The sequence below is a fragment of the Mus pahari genome, chromosome 17 (genome assembly GCF_900095145.1).
Source record: "Mus pahari chromosome 17, PAHARI_EIJ_v1.1, whole genome shotgun sequence".
NCBI classification, from domain to species: Eukaryota; Metazoa; Chordata; class Mammalia; order Rodentia; family Muridae; genus Mus; species Mus pahari.
In genome coordinates this window covers 48546642-48560794 of record NC_034606.1, presented here as the reverse complement: position 1 = coordinate 48560794, position 14153 = coordinate 48546642, and the positions used below count along the sequence as shown (strand labels likewise).

The following is a 14153-nucleotide window of genomic DNA, read 5'->3' as shown; positions in this document are numbered from 1 at the left end:
CTTGTTTTGTTGTTTTTTTTTTTTTTTTTGGAAGACAGGGTCTCACTATGCAGCTGCTGGAATTAAAGGCATACACCGTGTTACCTGGTGGTGGTGGTGGTGGTGGTGGTGTGTGTGTGTGTGTGTTTGTGTGTGTTCATGTGTATCTGTGTTCTGGTTTCCATATGTCTGTATGAGTGCATGTGGCAGCCATAATTTAATATGCGGTGTCTTTCTCTATCACTCTCCATCTTGGCTTTTGAGGCAGAGTCTCTCCCTGAAGCTGGAGGTCGTGGATTCAGACTGTCTGAACTATTCAGCACACTGCAGGAACCCACTTCTCTCTGCCGCCTTGGTGCTAGCTTACAGATGTGTTCTGCCACACCTGGCTTTTATCTCGGCGCTGAGGACCCGAACCCAGGCCCTTGTGGTTTTCACAGGAGTGCCCACATACCTCCATGTGCACAAATATACAAATACACTTAAACATTTTAAAAATTAAAGAAAGAGCAGCCCTTGACTGCTAGAGAATGTTACGTGGAAATATTTTTGGACAAAGGGAAACCCTGTCTGGGAATTTCTTACAAAGAAGCCCAAACTATGGGGAGAGAGGTGGGGTCAGGTCCCAGGTTGTCATCTAGGAAAGCCAAGCCCTGAGATTCAATGGTTCTGTGTGGCGAACTTTTCCATGATAGGACATTTTTAAAGGCCCTCCATTTTGGTCATCATGGAGTAGGTAGCCTGGACAGTTATTTAAGCTTGCTCTGTGGGGTGGGGCAGCTTTGAGGAGGCCAGAGGGAGGCCTGTGGCAGGCTGCCTTTCGCTCTTCAGAAGTTCCCTCACCGCTGTCAGCCACCCTTCCTTCCTTCCTTTGTATATCTGCCCTGTTCCTCAGTGATGATGGGACCCTGAGGTTGATGGGGACAGTGACTTCACTATAAGATCAGAAGAAACTCATTTTATGTGGGACAAAGGCACATCCACTTTTAGATGCTTTTTCTAACTTTGGGTACGTCGGTAGCTTCTGAGAGGGACTGCCCAGCCTTGTCTGTCAGCTGTGTTAACAGTCAGCCTGACAGGGGGTTGCAATGATGACCCAGCCATTAAGAGCTCTTCCAGAGAACCTGGGTTGGTGTCCCAGCACCCAGATGTCTGCTCCTCACAACTACCTGAAACCCCAGTTCCAGGGTCGTGAACCGGTGCGTGCTCAGACGTGGCTCCGAGCCCCCGTCCCTTCTGTGCCTCTGTTTCAGGATGAGCGTGCAGACCATTCGCAACGTGTTCAGTGTAGAAACTGGGTACCGGCTGTCAGACGACCAGATCGTCAACCATTTCCCCAACCACTACGAGCTGACCCGCAAGGACCTGATGGTGAAGAACATTAAGAGATACAGGAAGGAGCTGGAGAAGGAAGGAAGTCCCCTGGCGGAGAAAGACGAGAATGGAAAATACCTCTATCTGGGTTGGTGCCTTCCTGCCCGGGCCACCCCACCCCACCCCACCCCACCGGGCCCCGGGTCCTAAGTCAGAGCTGGGTGTCCTAGTGGGTGAGAAATAGTTTCTATTTCTGCGATAGAAATCATGGCCAGAAGCATCCTAGGAAAGAAACAGTATATTTCAGCTTACAACTCTTGGGTCACACACCGTCACTGAGGGATGTCAGGGCAGGAACTCAAGGCAGGAGCTGTAGCAGAGGCCATGGAGGAGCGCCATTTACTGGCTCACTTTCTGTCGATTCCTCAGCCTGCTTTTTTTTTTTCCTCCTCGAGAAAGGGTTTCTTTGTGTGGCCCAGGCTATTCTAGAACTCACTATATAGACTTGGCTGGCTTCGAACTCATCGAGATCTGCCCACCTCTGCCTCTCAAATGCTGAGTTTCTGCCTGCTTTCTTATAGATTCAGGACCACCTGCTGAGGAATGGCACCGCCCATGGTGGGCGTGTCCTCATGTCAATCATTAAGAAAACGCCCTACAAACTTCCCCCTGGCCAATCTGATAGAGGCATTTTCTCATTTTCTTTCTTTCTTTCTTTCTTTCTTTCTTTCTTTCTTTCTTTCTTTTTTTTTTTTTTTTTTCTTTTTCGAGACAGGGTTTCTCTGTGTAGCCTTAGCTGTCCTGGAACTTACTCTAGACCAGGCTGGACTCGAACTCAGAAATTCGCCTGCCTCTGCCTCCCGAGTGCACCACTGCTTCCTTTTCTTTGAGGCATGTGGCATTTTCTTTTTTAAAGGAATTTTTTATTTATTTTATTTATATGATTACACCGTAGCTGTGTTCAGACACACCAGAAGAGGGCATCGGATCCCATTACAGATGGCTGTGGGCCACCATGTGGATGCTGGGAATTGAACTCCTGTCCTCTGGAAGAGCAGTCAGTGCTCTTAACCGCTGAGCCATCTCTCCAGCCCCAGGCATTTTCTTAAGATTTGTTCTTCCCAGGCACGTCTAGGTTTGTGTCGCATTGACAAAAGCCAACCAGCACGTTGAGTTATCATTTCAGGAGCTCTGAGGGGCGGGGGCTGACTTTGCTGGGTTAGTGGGTTGGGGCAGGTTCTGTGGCCGTCTGCTTTGCCTCTGATGTCTTTAGGTGGGCAGGCAGGGCTGAGCTTGGTTCAGACTCTGAGTCTCTGGTCCTATGGAGTGGTTGAGAGAGAAACGTAGAATGGACAAAGGTGTGCCCAGTGCCATCACTCTCTTGAGCCACACTCAGGGATCAACCTAGGGATCAACACAATGTGCTTGGTAGTTCAGGATCCGGAACCAGATCAGAAGGGAAAACTTTTTTTTTTTTTTTAATTTTGTGTGTATGGCTGTTTTGTCCTACCCAGGTATACCAGAAGAGGGTGGCATTGGGTCACCTGGAACTGGAGTCAGATAGTTGTGAGCTGCAGTGTGGGTGCTGGGACTAGAAACTGGGTCCCAAGCAAGGGAAGCCAAGTGTTCTTAATTCCTGAGTCATCTCTCCAGGTCCTGGACAGAATCTTATCACCAACTGCTCTGGCCTCAGTTTCCCCATCTGCTAAGTGGGACTGATAGCTGCCTAGCAGGCAGCTTACTCTCGGGATTTAGGTGATGTATATTGGCAGAGTTCTGTGCACAGAGCTCAACAGGGTCCCTTCTTAGTACACACAGGGATAGGATAGCAGGAGCCCTGTGGCGTATGTTCAGGGTTGAGGGGATGGTGTACTGATGAACCCTGGACCATGGTGATGTTTTCCTGCCCCCGGACCCCAGGTGGGCAGCCACTTACGGCAGTGGGTGTGTCTTTACTTCAGACTTTGTCCCCGTCACCTACATGCTCCCTGCCGACTACAACCTGTTTGTGGAAGAGTTCCGGAAGAGCCCATCCAGCACCTGGATCATGAAGCCATGCGGCAAAGCCCAGGGAAAGGGCATCTTCCTCATCAATAAGCTTTCGCAGATCAAAAAGTGGTCCCGGGACAGCAAGACATCCTCGTGAGTTGAGAACACCCCACCCCCACTCCCCTTGAACTGCATGCGAGGTGCCGGTTAGCTGCATCCTGCAGTCCCGTGGCCCGCTTTTCCAGCCGTATACTCGTTCTGTGGCACCCTGGCAGGGCTCTTGTGGCTGAAGACATATAATTAACCTAATTAACGGCCGATTTCCCCGCGGTAAGCCACGGGGCATGCGGTACAAGTCGTGAGCCGTGGCTTAGCAGGCCATTGGGTTCCCAAACTGCTTGTGGCAGCGAGGCACCTGCTTCCGAGCTGGGGGGCCTCTCATTCTGTGTGTGAGGGATCTGAGAACACTGGCAACACCTGATAGAATGGTCACCAGGGTGAATGAAGCCTGGGGAGAGTGGGAGTGGCCTGCGGGGGTTGGGGGCAGGGGAGGCACCGGTGCGGACCATAGGTTGGTGGGCAGGTGGAGTCTAGTTCTCCCTGTGTTAGCAGCTCCCTTCTGCCTCTGAAGAGTCCTTAGCCGATTGGCAGCACCTGGAGCGAGGCCTTGGTGTGATCCTTTCACAGAAGTGATGACTTACCCTCAGGAGTGCCCATAGTATAGAGCTTCTTGTGTAGAGCGTTTCCATCCAGTTATACTTGGTCCTGTCCCAGGATCCTTCTTGGCTGGGTTCCCAGGGGCTGTCCTGTAACTCCTTGCATGGCTTCTAGCTGAGATAGCCCCTCATGGCTCCCTTGCCAACCCCAGTCCCACTCTGAGAGAGGCAGGGCAGGCTGGGGAGATGGCTCAGTGGTTAAGAGCACTGACTGCCCTTCCAGAGGTCCTGAGTTCAATTCCCAGCAACCACATGGTGGCTCACAACCATCTGTAATGGGAATCTGATGCCCTTTTCTGGTGTCTGAAGACAATGACAGTGTAGTCATAGACATTAAATAAATGAATAATTCTTAAAAAAAAGAAAAAAAACAGTGATGTTACCAATTAAATGGCACCCTTATCAACAAATTCTTTTGTTTTTTTCTTTACTTTTTATGATTTGCATGTGTGCGTATGCCCCCACACACGGTTTATCGTCCATATCAGGTTTGCTCACTCTGTGACTTGGACGTTTTTTCCACCCCCACAAACTCACCCAAAGCACTTTCACTGGGACGATGTCCTATGTGCTTTTGGTCCAACCTCTAGTAACAGCTGGTCTTCTTACCACCTGCCTACCGTTCCCCTTTTCAGAATGTCATCTGGCTAGTATCACACAGTGGGGCCTTTTTAGGTTGCCTGCTGTCATTTAGCTGTGTGATTTTTAAGGGCCTCCCTAAGTACTTGGCCTACACTGTGTCATCTGGCTTATTCACTCACTTTTTTTTTTTTTTGGTTTTTTCGAGACAGGTTTCTCTGTGTAGCCCTGGCTGTCCTGGAACTCACTCTGTAGACCAGGCTGGCCTCGAACTCAGAAATCCTCCTGCCTCTGCCACCCAAGTGCTGGGATTAAAGGAGTGCGCCACCACCGCCTGGCTATTCACTCACTTCTTTCTGTCACCGAATAAGTAGTTTACCCACCCACCTACTGAGGGCCACCCTGATTGCTGGTGTGTCCCGGCAGTGGCATCCGTGACTGGTGTTGCTCTGCAGGGTTTTTCCTGTGATGGTTCTCAGCTCCTCTGGGTGAGTGACAAGGAGTCCATCACTGCCCCCAGCTGTGTACGGATGTCTGATTTCAGTGGCTGTCTTAGTTTGATTTCCATTGCTGTGATAAAACAACTCCTAAAAGAAAGGGTTGATTTTAATTCTCAGTTCTGGGTTACATCCCACCACAGGGATGTGAAGGAGGCAGGTACCTGAAACATTTATCTCCATCACACCCACAGTCAAGAACAGAGAGGATTAATATGCACATGCCCTCCTGCTTACTTGTGTTCAATAGCTTTCTTCAGGATCCCTGGTGTAGGGAATGGTACTGCTCACAGTAGGCCGTCTTTTCACATAATTGAGATTTTCCCCCATAGCGGGCTGGAGAGATGACTCAGTGGTTAAGAGCATTTGCCTTTCTTGCAGAGGACCTGGATTCAGTCCCCAGAACCAATCCAGCTAACAACTGTGTGCAAATAACTAGTTCCAGGGCATCTAATACCTCTTCTGACCTCCGTGGGCGCTGCCTGCACACAGTGTACAGACAAAAAGACGTTCCCCACAGCTGTGCCCACAGGTCAACCCAATGTAGAGAGTGCCTCAGTGAGACTTTCCCCAGATGACTCTAGATTGTGTGAATTTAATTAAAGCTAACAGGGGACTGGAGAGATGGCTCAATAGTTAAGAGCAATTGACTATTCATACAGAGGACCTGGGTTCAAATCCCAGTACCCATATGGCAGCTCACAATGGTCTGTAACTCCCAAGATCTGACACCCTCACAGACATACATGCCGGCAAAACACCAATGTGTGTAAAATAAAATAAAAAAAAAAAACAAATAAAATTTAAAAGGAGGAACACTGGCTGCTTTTCTAGAGGACCAGGTTGGATTCTCAGCTGCAGGGTAATTTACAACTGTCCAGTTCCTCTAGGGGCACTGCCTGCGTGTGGTGACCAGACATACATCCAGACAAAACACCTATACAATTAATAATTTAAGGAGGAGACTAGCCATCAGAGCAGCCAGCAAGCTGTCACCTCTTTCCTTCCCAAGCTGTGCCTTTAATCCCATTGTCTTTTACAATCTAATTGTGACTTTCTCTGATGTCCGTAGGTTTGTGTCTCAGTCCACAAAAGAAGCGTACGTGATCTCCGTCTACATCAATAATCCGTTGCTCATCGGTGGAAGGAAGTTTGACCTTCGTCTGTATGTCCTGGTGTCCACATACCGCCCGCTGCGCTGCTACATGTAAGGCTCACACTCTGCTTCCGTGGGGGCTCACGTCATAATAGTGTCATTAATGACTCAGCAACACGGGGGATTCACAGCGCCTGGCTCTGGGCGGGTATCAGACGGGTGGCTTCTGTGAAAGAGCAGTTGGCCTAGACGCTACTAGACAGCTTACAAATAAGAGGACCACTCTTCTGGACATGTGAAGCAAGTGGGGTGTGGTGTGCACACCTGTAATCCCAACACTCAGGAAATAAAGATGAGAAGGTTGAGAGTCCAAGGTTAACCTGAGCTACTTAGTGAAACCCAGAGCATTGCAAGCTAACATCCACCCTTCTGTTGAGTGGACTGAGACACCCCAGAAGAGAACATCCCATCTCATTACAGATGGTTGGGAGCCACCATGTGGTTGCTGGGATTTGAACTCATGACCTCTGGAAGAGCAGTCAGTGCTCATAACCACTGAGCCATCTCTTTAGCCCGACTGGTGTATTTTCAGTTTTTCTTTTATTTTTTATTTATTTAGTTTTGTTTTTGTTTTTTTTGTTTTGAGACAGGGTTTCTCTGTGTAGCCCTGACTCTCCTAGAACTCGCTCTGTAGACCAGGCTGGCCTCACACCCAGTGATCTATCTGCCTGCCTCTGCCCCACCTCCCACACCTGGGTGCTGGGATTAAAGATGCGCGCCCCCTGCTGCCCAGCAGCGGGTGGATTTGCTTTGCCCTCGCAGCGCGCCTTCCCTTCCAGGTACAAGCTTGGGTTCTGCCGCTTCTGCACAGTGAAGTACACCCCGAGCACCAGTGAGCTCGACAACATGTTTGTCCACCTTACCAACGTGGCCATCCAGAAGCACGGGGTGAGTGTCCCCTCTCTGTGCGTCAGGAGGTCGCCTGGCCTCGTGGGATTCTCTCTCATGTTTATTTGCAAGAGGGGACCAGGCGAGTTCTGGGAGAGCCATCCCACGACCCAGTGGCCAGAGGTCCAGAAGCGACTCAGAGTAGCAGAGGTGGCTGTCCCAGGCGCATTATCTAAATTACCTACTCAGGGTGGGAGAGGCGGTTTTGCTTAAAGAAACAAGAGTGTGGGTTCAAGCCCTGGCTCTCTGCTTCTGTGGAGAAGTCAGCTCAGTGCTTTTCGGTTTTGGTAAAAGGGGCACTCGCTGAGATGGATGACATCCTGACAAACTTGCTCTCTCTCTTGGTTGGTATACTTAGGGCCTGGTGCATGTTGGATAAACCCTCTACCACTGACCTGCACGCCCAGCCTCTGGGCCTCTTCTTGCTTTCTGTTTTGAGACGGTACCTGACTAAGCTACTTGTGCCTACCTTGGACTCATGCTGTAGCCCAGCCAGGCCTTGATGTCTGAACAGCTAGAGTTACAGAGTGGTACCAACCAAGACCATCTAAACTCCTATTTATTGTTGCTGTTATCATTATTTTTTATAAAGATCTATTTATTTATATCTAAGTACACTGTAGCTGTTTTCAGATGCACCAGAAGAAGGTGTCAGATCTCATTACAGATGGTTGTGAGCCACCATGTGGTTGCTGGGAATTAAACTCAGGACCTCTGGAAGAGCAGTCAGTGCTCTTAACTACTGAGCCATCTCTCCAGCCCCTCCCCCACTTTTTTTGAGGTGGGTTGTTTATTTTGTCTTATTTTTCCATAAAGTCTTACCTTGTCTGTCATGGAACTTGCTGTGTGTGTAGACCAGGCTGGCCTGGAACTCACAGAGATCTGCCTGCCTCTGCCTCCAGAGTTACTCCAATACCCAGCTGTCTTTGTATTTATTTATTTATTTGAAATTCAATCTTGCTAAGTAGATCAGGCTATCCTCCTGTCTCAGCTTCTCAAGTGCTAGAAATATTAGCATACACATTTTAGTCAGGGTTACCTCTGCTGTGATAACACCGGGACCAAAAGCATTTGCCTAGAGCAGCTTCTGGGGAGGGAAGAAGTGAGCGTCCGGGTGGCACTCTGCAGTGTGGGCTGAGTGTGCACCGCTGCTTATGAGACCAGTGGAAGTATGTAACAATGTAGTGGATGGCACAGATGCCCCTGGGCAGGGATCCCCTCTGTTCATACCCAGGAGGCACTTGAGGGAGAGTGGTGGGGTTCCTCCAGGCGGTGTCCTGAAGGCCATGTGCCCTCCCTCGCCAGGAGGACTACAACCACATCCACGGTGGCAAGTGGACTGTCAACAACCTGCGTCTCTACCTGGAGAGCACCCGAGGCCGAGAGGTGACTACCAAGCTGTTTGATGAAATCCACTGGATCATCGTGCAGTCTCTCAAGGCCGTGGCGGTGAGTGACGGAGGGGTGGGGTGGGGCAGGGCAGGCGGGCCCTGGAAGCCCAATGGGAAGCCCTGGGCTAACCAGCCATTCTCAGAAAGTCTTCCATAGCTCAGAGTGCTTCTAGTCTCATCCTTACCCATGCATCAGCCAGGGGCTGAGACAGTTTTGGGAAGGGATTGGAGCAGGTTTCTGGGGCAGCACTGCCCAGGTGGGCGTGGTCAGCCTCTGATAGGGCCACGGACCTTAATGCCTTTGCAGGAGGCAGAGTTCCAGTGATGTCATCTCCCTCTTTTTCATTCTCTCATACGATCCATCCTGGCTTCCCTTTCCCCTTCCACAGCTCCTTCAAGCACCCACCCCATCTCCCCTCTCCCCCAGGTCGGCCGCTCCTCTGTTTCCCTTCAGAAAAGAGCAGGTCTCCCAGGGATATCTACTTAACAGAGCATAACAAGATACAGAAAGATTAAGCACAAACCCTCATATCAGAGCTAGACGAGGCAGCCCAGGAGAGGGGTCCCAAGAGCACGTGAGAGTCAGAGACACCCCCACTCTCGCTGTTGGGAGGCCCACGAAAACACCAAGGTAACAGCCATGCCATATTCGTAGAGGGCCTAGTACAGACCCATGCAGGCTTTGTGATTGCTGCTTCAGTCTCTGAAGCCCCTGTAAGCCCTGCTTAGTTAATTTTGTGGGGACATTCTTTTTCACTCCTTTCTTCCTTACTCTGAGACACGGTCTCACTGGGTAGCTGCGGTTGGCCTGGAGCTTATTATATTAGACCTGGCTGTCCAGGAGTGCTCTGTGTAGACCAGGATGGCCTGGAGTATGTTGTGTAGACCAGGGTGGTCTGGAGCTCACAGAGATCTGCCTGCCTCTGCCTCTCTACCACCAATCTGCCCTCCTTGATGGGTTTTTGGCATGAGCGGCATCCAACCCTGGTGGGGGAGAGGGGGTCCCAGCAGTGTTCGTTTCAGGCAGCTTAATATTGCTGCGTCACGGCTGGCTAAGGTTGAAAATTGCCTCCTGGTCTTTGATTTGCTCCCTCGTTTGCAGTTTTTAGGCAGGTGCTCTGCTAATTTTGAGCGATAGGTAGGAATGAGTATTGCTGTGTCAGTCCCTCCCTGTTTTTAGGTGGCACTTGGCAGATGGTGTCTCTGGGGCGTCTTTGTTTCCCCACATAACTCACAAGAAAATGGGGGATTTTGACCCCAGCGGAAAAGGCTCCTGACCCAAAACCAGTCTCCTTGTCTCCCATCCCCCCCTACCGGCAGGAACAGGAAGCCAGCCACTGCTGAGGTCACGTGCAGGACCCAGAGTTCCTCAGTTCTCCCTCTGGGTGCAGAGGGATTTTAATCCAGCAATCTGACTGGCCCTGTCAAGGGATCACATCCAAAGCCCTAGGTCGGTGTGATCCAGCTGGGATGCAGACAAGCCTTTCAGTTCATACCTTTAAGGTAAAATTAGTTTGTAAAAAGAAGCAGCTGTGTTTGAAAGTGGTGTCTAACTGAGGGGCAGACAAAGTGACGAATCAGAGAAGTTTTGGACAGAATGAGTCAGGGATAGGGTACACCTGCTGCGTGTCATTTTTGAAAAACACACTCCCGCCTCGTCAAGGAGCTACCACACTACCAGCTCCTCCCGGCTCCCTTTTGTTCCACCCAGCTTTGCTCCTGGGATCGGTCACAACCAGTCCTCAGCAGGCTTCTTTTTCTACCGGCCTTTGCTCCAGGAGGGGTAGCATTACCAGCCCACTCCCGAGACCCTTGAATCCTCAGATAAAAGACACACAGTTTTATGACTTTAGAACTTGCTTGCTAGGCACAGCTACCTCCCGCCTGGAAAGGCATGTCCTTGCCAATTTATTATCTCCATTTCTCCTCCTGCACTAATCTTAGGGGTTTGTTCCACCTAGTCCTTGCCAAACATCTTTGGCGACCCACCCATATGGGAAGCCCCAGGCCCTAGCTCTCCCTGAGGCCTTACATGATAGCAGCACCCTTCCTCCTCCAAAGCATGGCAGAAACACCTCCTCTCTCCTTCTTCCCTCGTCTCCTCTTCCTCTTGAGACCCCGGGAAGTCCCGCCTGTACCTTCAGCCCAGCAATTGACTCCCGGCCTTCTTTATTGACAAATCTAGAGCCAATTAGGGAACTGGACATTATGTGTCAGGACCTCCCCTTGCATACACCCAACGCTCACAAGAGTGACTCAGGAAAGAGAAGCTGTGTAAGAGCAGTGCCGTGAGTGAGTCATCCAGGAGTCAGTGCAGTGCAATGAGTGCGGCCGAGCCAAGGGGAGTTTGTTCGTTTGTGATTCAGTTCAGTTCAGAGGAGTTCAGTTCAGTTCAATTCAGATCAGATCAGTGCAATTCAGTTGAATGCAATCGAGCTCAGGAGCAGAGCAGTTGAGTCAGAGCAGTTCAGTTCCTGGAGTTCAGAGGCAGTCTTTCCAAGCAGAACAATTCAGTCAGAACCAGAGAGAAGCCAATCTGAATCAGCTTGGGAGAGCTATTTGAGCCAGAACAGCTGAGTTGAACCAGCCAGCCAGAGTTCAGAAAGAGCTAGAAAGAGTGAGTTTATTCAGCAGTAAACCTCTGAGATGACAATTACATCTGGTAAATAAAAGGTACATTTACATCCGAGGGCAGTGTGGACTAGCCAGCCGGCTACTGAGCTGGCTGGCCCTTGACAGACCCACCCACTTATGTGGGACCTGGGATAGTGCTGGGTCACCGTGGAAAATGTGAGAGATGGAAAATTCCCAGGTTACACCCATCTTCCTCCTTGAGAAGGGCCACCTTGTGCACAGCTGCCTCACAGAAGGGCCTTTTCTCCTGGCCCTCTGCAGTCTGGCATCCACTCTTAGATTCTTTGGGTCATGATTCCCAAGCTTTTGAAGACGGCAGGTGTTTTTGTTTAGTTTGAACTATGCATAGGTGTCTGTGTCTGCCTGTGGGCATGCACATGAGTGCATGCACAAGAGCAGGAAGTGCTCTTAACAGCTAAGCTATCTCTCCGACACCCAACACCTGCCACTTGTTCAGCACACAGGGCAAGGTTATTGAGGGTATATTTAGGTGAATTGGAAATTAAAAGGGAAATCCAAAAATGGAAAAGAAATAGGCTTACTCTTCTTATTGGCTTATAATCTAGTTTGAACCTGGTTACACAGGGCTGGGAGGCACAGGGTGTGTGTGTGTGTGTGTGTGTGTGTGTGTGTGTGTGTGCAAATGTGTGTATATGCATGCACTGTGTGTGTGTGTTTGTGTATGTGTGTGTTTGCATGTGTGTGTATATATGTGTGTGTGCATGTGTGTGTATGTATATATGTGTGTGCACATGTGTGTGTTTGATTGTGTGCATGTGTATATATGTGTATGTGTGTGAGTGTGTGTGTATGTGCATGCATGTGAGTTTGTATGTATGTTCACGTGTGTGCATGTGTATGTGTGCATGTGTGTATATGTGTGTGTGCGCGAGCGTGTGTGTGCACGCTTGGGTGTGTGACAGGAAGCCCACAGTGTGGAAGGGTCCCTCTGGTCTCGGAGGATGTGGTTCTATAACCTATTGGTCACTCCGCAGCCAGTGATGAACAACGACAAACACTGCTTTGAATGCTACGGCTATGACATCATCATCGATGACAAGCTGAAGCCCTGGCTGATCGAGGTAACGCACAGCCCTGACACCCTGGCCAGCAGTGCCACGGGAGTAGAGGACATTCTCACTGCTCTCCCGCATGTGTTAAGGCATGATTTGGAAGTGGGTCCGCCCGCCCTTTGAAGCAGAGAGGGTATAGTGGTGGCCAATCTAGAAACGATAAGATATACATACACCATATGGCAGGGCTTTTCCCTGGCCACAGCCACATCGTTATTTCTCAAAACTGATCAAATACCTGACCTCCCCCCCCAAAAAAAAACAAAACAAAACCAGCTCCAGGGAAGGAGGCTTTATTGGGTTTGAGGCTACAATCCTTACTGGTGTGTGTGTGCGTGTGAGGCAGCTGCACACATCTGTCAGAGCTGAAGCAGAGCGAGGCAGATACTGATCCTCCACAGGCTTCTTTCTTCCTTGAGCTCAGTGCCCCAGCCTGTGGGATGATGTTACCCATGTTCCGGGTGCCTCTTCCCTCCTAAGTTAGACTGCTCTGGAAACATTCCCAGAGTTACCCTGAGGTACCGCTGGACTGTCTAGGATCCCACTAGCAATTTAAATAATGACACAACTGCTACTTGTAGTTTAAAGCTTAGGCCTTTTGCTGGGGTCGCCTCCCAGCTGCCATTTTTCTGAAAAAAAAAAAAAAAAAAGATTTATTTACTTATTTTATGTATGTGAATACACTGTAGATGTCTTCAGGCACACCAGAAGAGGGGGTCAGATTCTGTTATAGATGGTTTGTGAGCCACCATGTGGTTGCTGGGAATTGAACTCAGGACCTCTGGAAGAGCAGTCAGTGCTCTTAACCACTGAGCCATCTCTCCAGCCCTCCCAGCTACTGTTTGAACTTAACTGACTATTCCTACCTGCAACCCGCCACCTGTTCTTTACCTACTAGTAAAGACTAGTACTAGTACTAGTTCTTTACCTCCCTGTCCTGCTCCAGTTAGGTCTGTTCCCTCCCCTTCTGCTGTCAGCTTTTCTCCCCTGCATCACTCTCTGCCTGGAAGTCCCACCCTCTCACTTCCTGCCCCATCTATTACAACCAATCAGCAGCAAGACAACACCTGCTACATCACTCAGCTTGCCTTTAGGCAGGCGAGGAAGGAAAACATTTACAAAGTAGAAAGCCTGGTGGATGGGCCTAGAAATGACAGAACCCTGATCCTGCCAGCGCTCAGCTCTCTGAGGTACAGAATCCACAACTGAAAATACAGAGACACCTTCATACGGATTGCGGAAGGTCACCTGACACTGTGGAGGCTCTTGGGTCACTGCAAATCCCAACAGGTTGATGGAGATCAACTGTCATGGCCTTTTAGAGAGGTGGGCATCGGTGCCCTTGTCTGAGGCCACTGACAAGGAACCTCTGGTCCCTCAACAAGCCAAGGATGGGAGATGGCCTGAGCATGCCCGAACCTCCATCCTGGGTGTCTGTCACTCTGGACACCTGCCCTCTCAACGGTCCATTTGGAGGCACACAGGTCGGGCCCTTCAGTCACACAAGCCAGGAGGCCTAAGATTCTTGTAAGAGCACAGAGTGGAACACAGCCCCCACAGGGAACGTCAGCGAAGCCTCAGTGTGGAGTTCGTGGTCAACAACTCATCAAGAGCAAGCACCTCCATAATGGTAACCTGCTGACGCTGCTGGAGTCGGGGCGTGGAGGGAGATGTAATATTTACCTCCCTCCACCCTCCCTCTCTTCCTTCCTTTCTTTTGAGAACTGGTCTTGAACTCATGATCCTCCTGCATTGGCCTCCCAGGGTGCCATAGTTAGAGGTGGTGGCTTCCTGTATCTTAAACACAGTGACTTTAATGGCAGCCACACTTTCCTTGATGAACTAAGATCCTAATTGTAGCTATTCTCTCTCTCTCTCTCTCTCTCTCTCTCTCTCTCTCTCTCTCTCTCTCTCACACACACACACACACACACACA

General features: G+C 50.0%; 1 protein-coding gene across 2 annotated transcripts in view; it reads left to right on the top strand.

The window, feature by feature from the left end:
- Ttll1 (tubulin tyrosine ligase like 1) overlaps nt 1–14153 on the top strand; it is a 26574-nt gene that overhangs the window by 6726 nt on the left and 5695 nt on the right. For both annotated transcript variants that reach the window (XM_029548099.1, XM_021216810.2), the window contains 6 exons: nt 1233–1441; nt 3255–3435; nt 6147–6281; nt 7010–7118; nt 8424–8567; nt 12139–12225. In XM_029548099.1, the coding sequence (XP_029403959.1) occupies nt 1233–1441; nt 3255–3435; nt 6147–6281; nt 7010–7118; nt 8424–8567; nt 12139–12225 (865 nt within the window). The remainder of the gene's footprint in view (nt 1–1232; nt 1442–3254; nt 3436–6146; nt 6282–7009; nt 7119–8423; nt 8568–12138; nt 12226–14153) is intronic.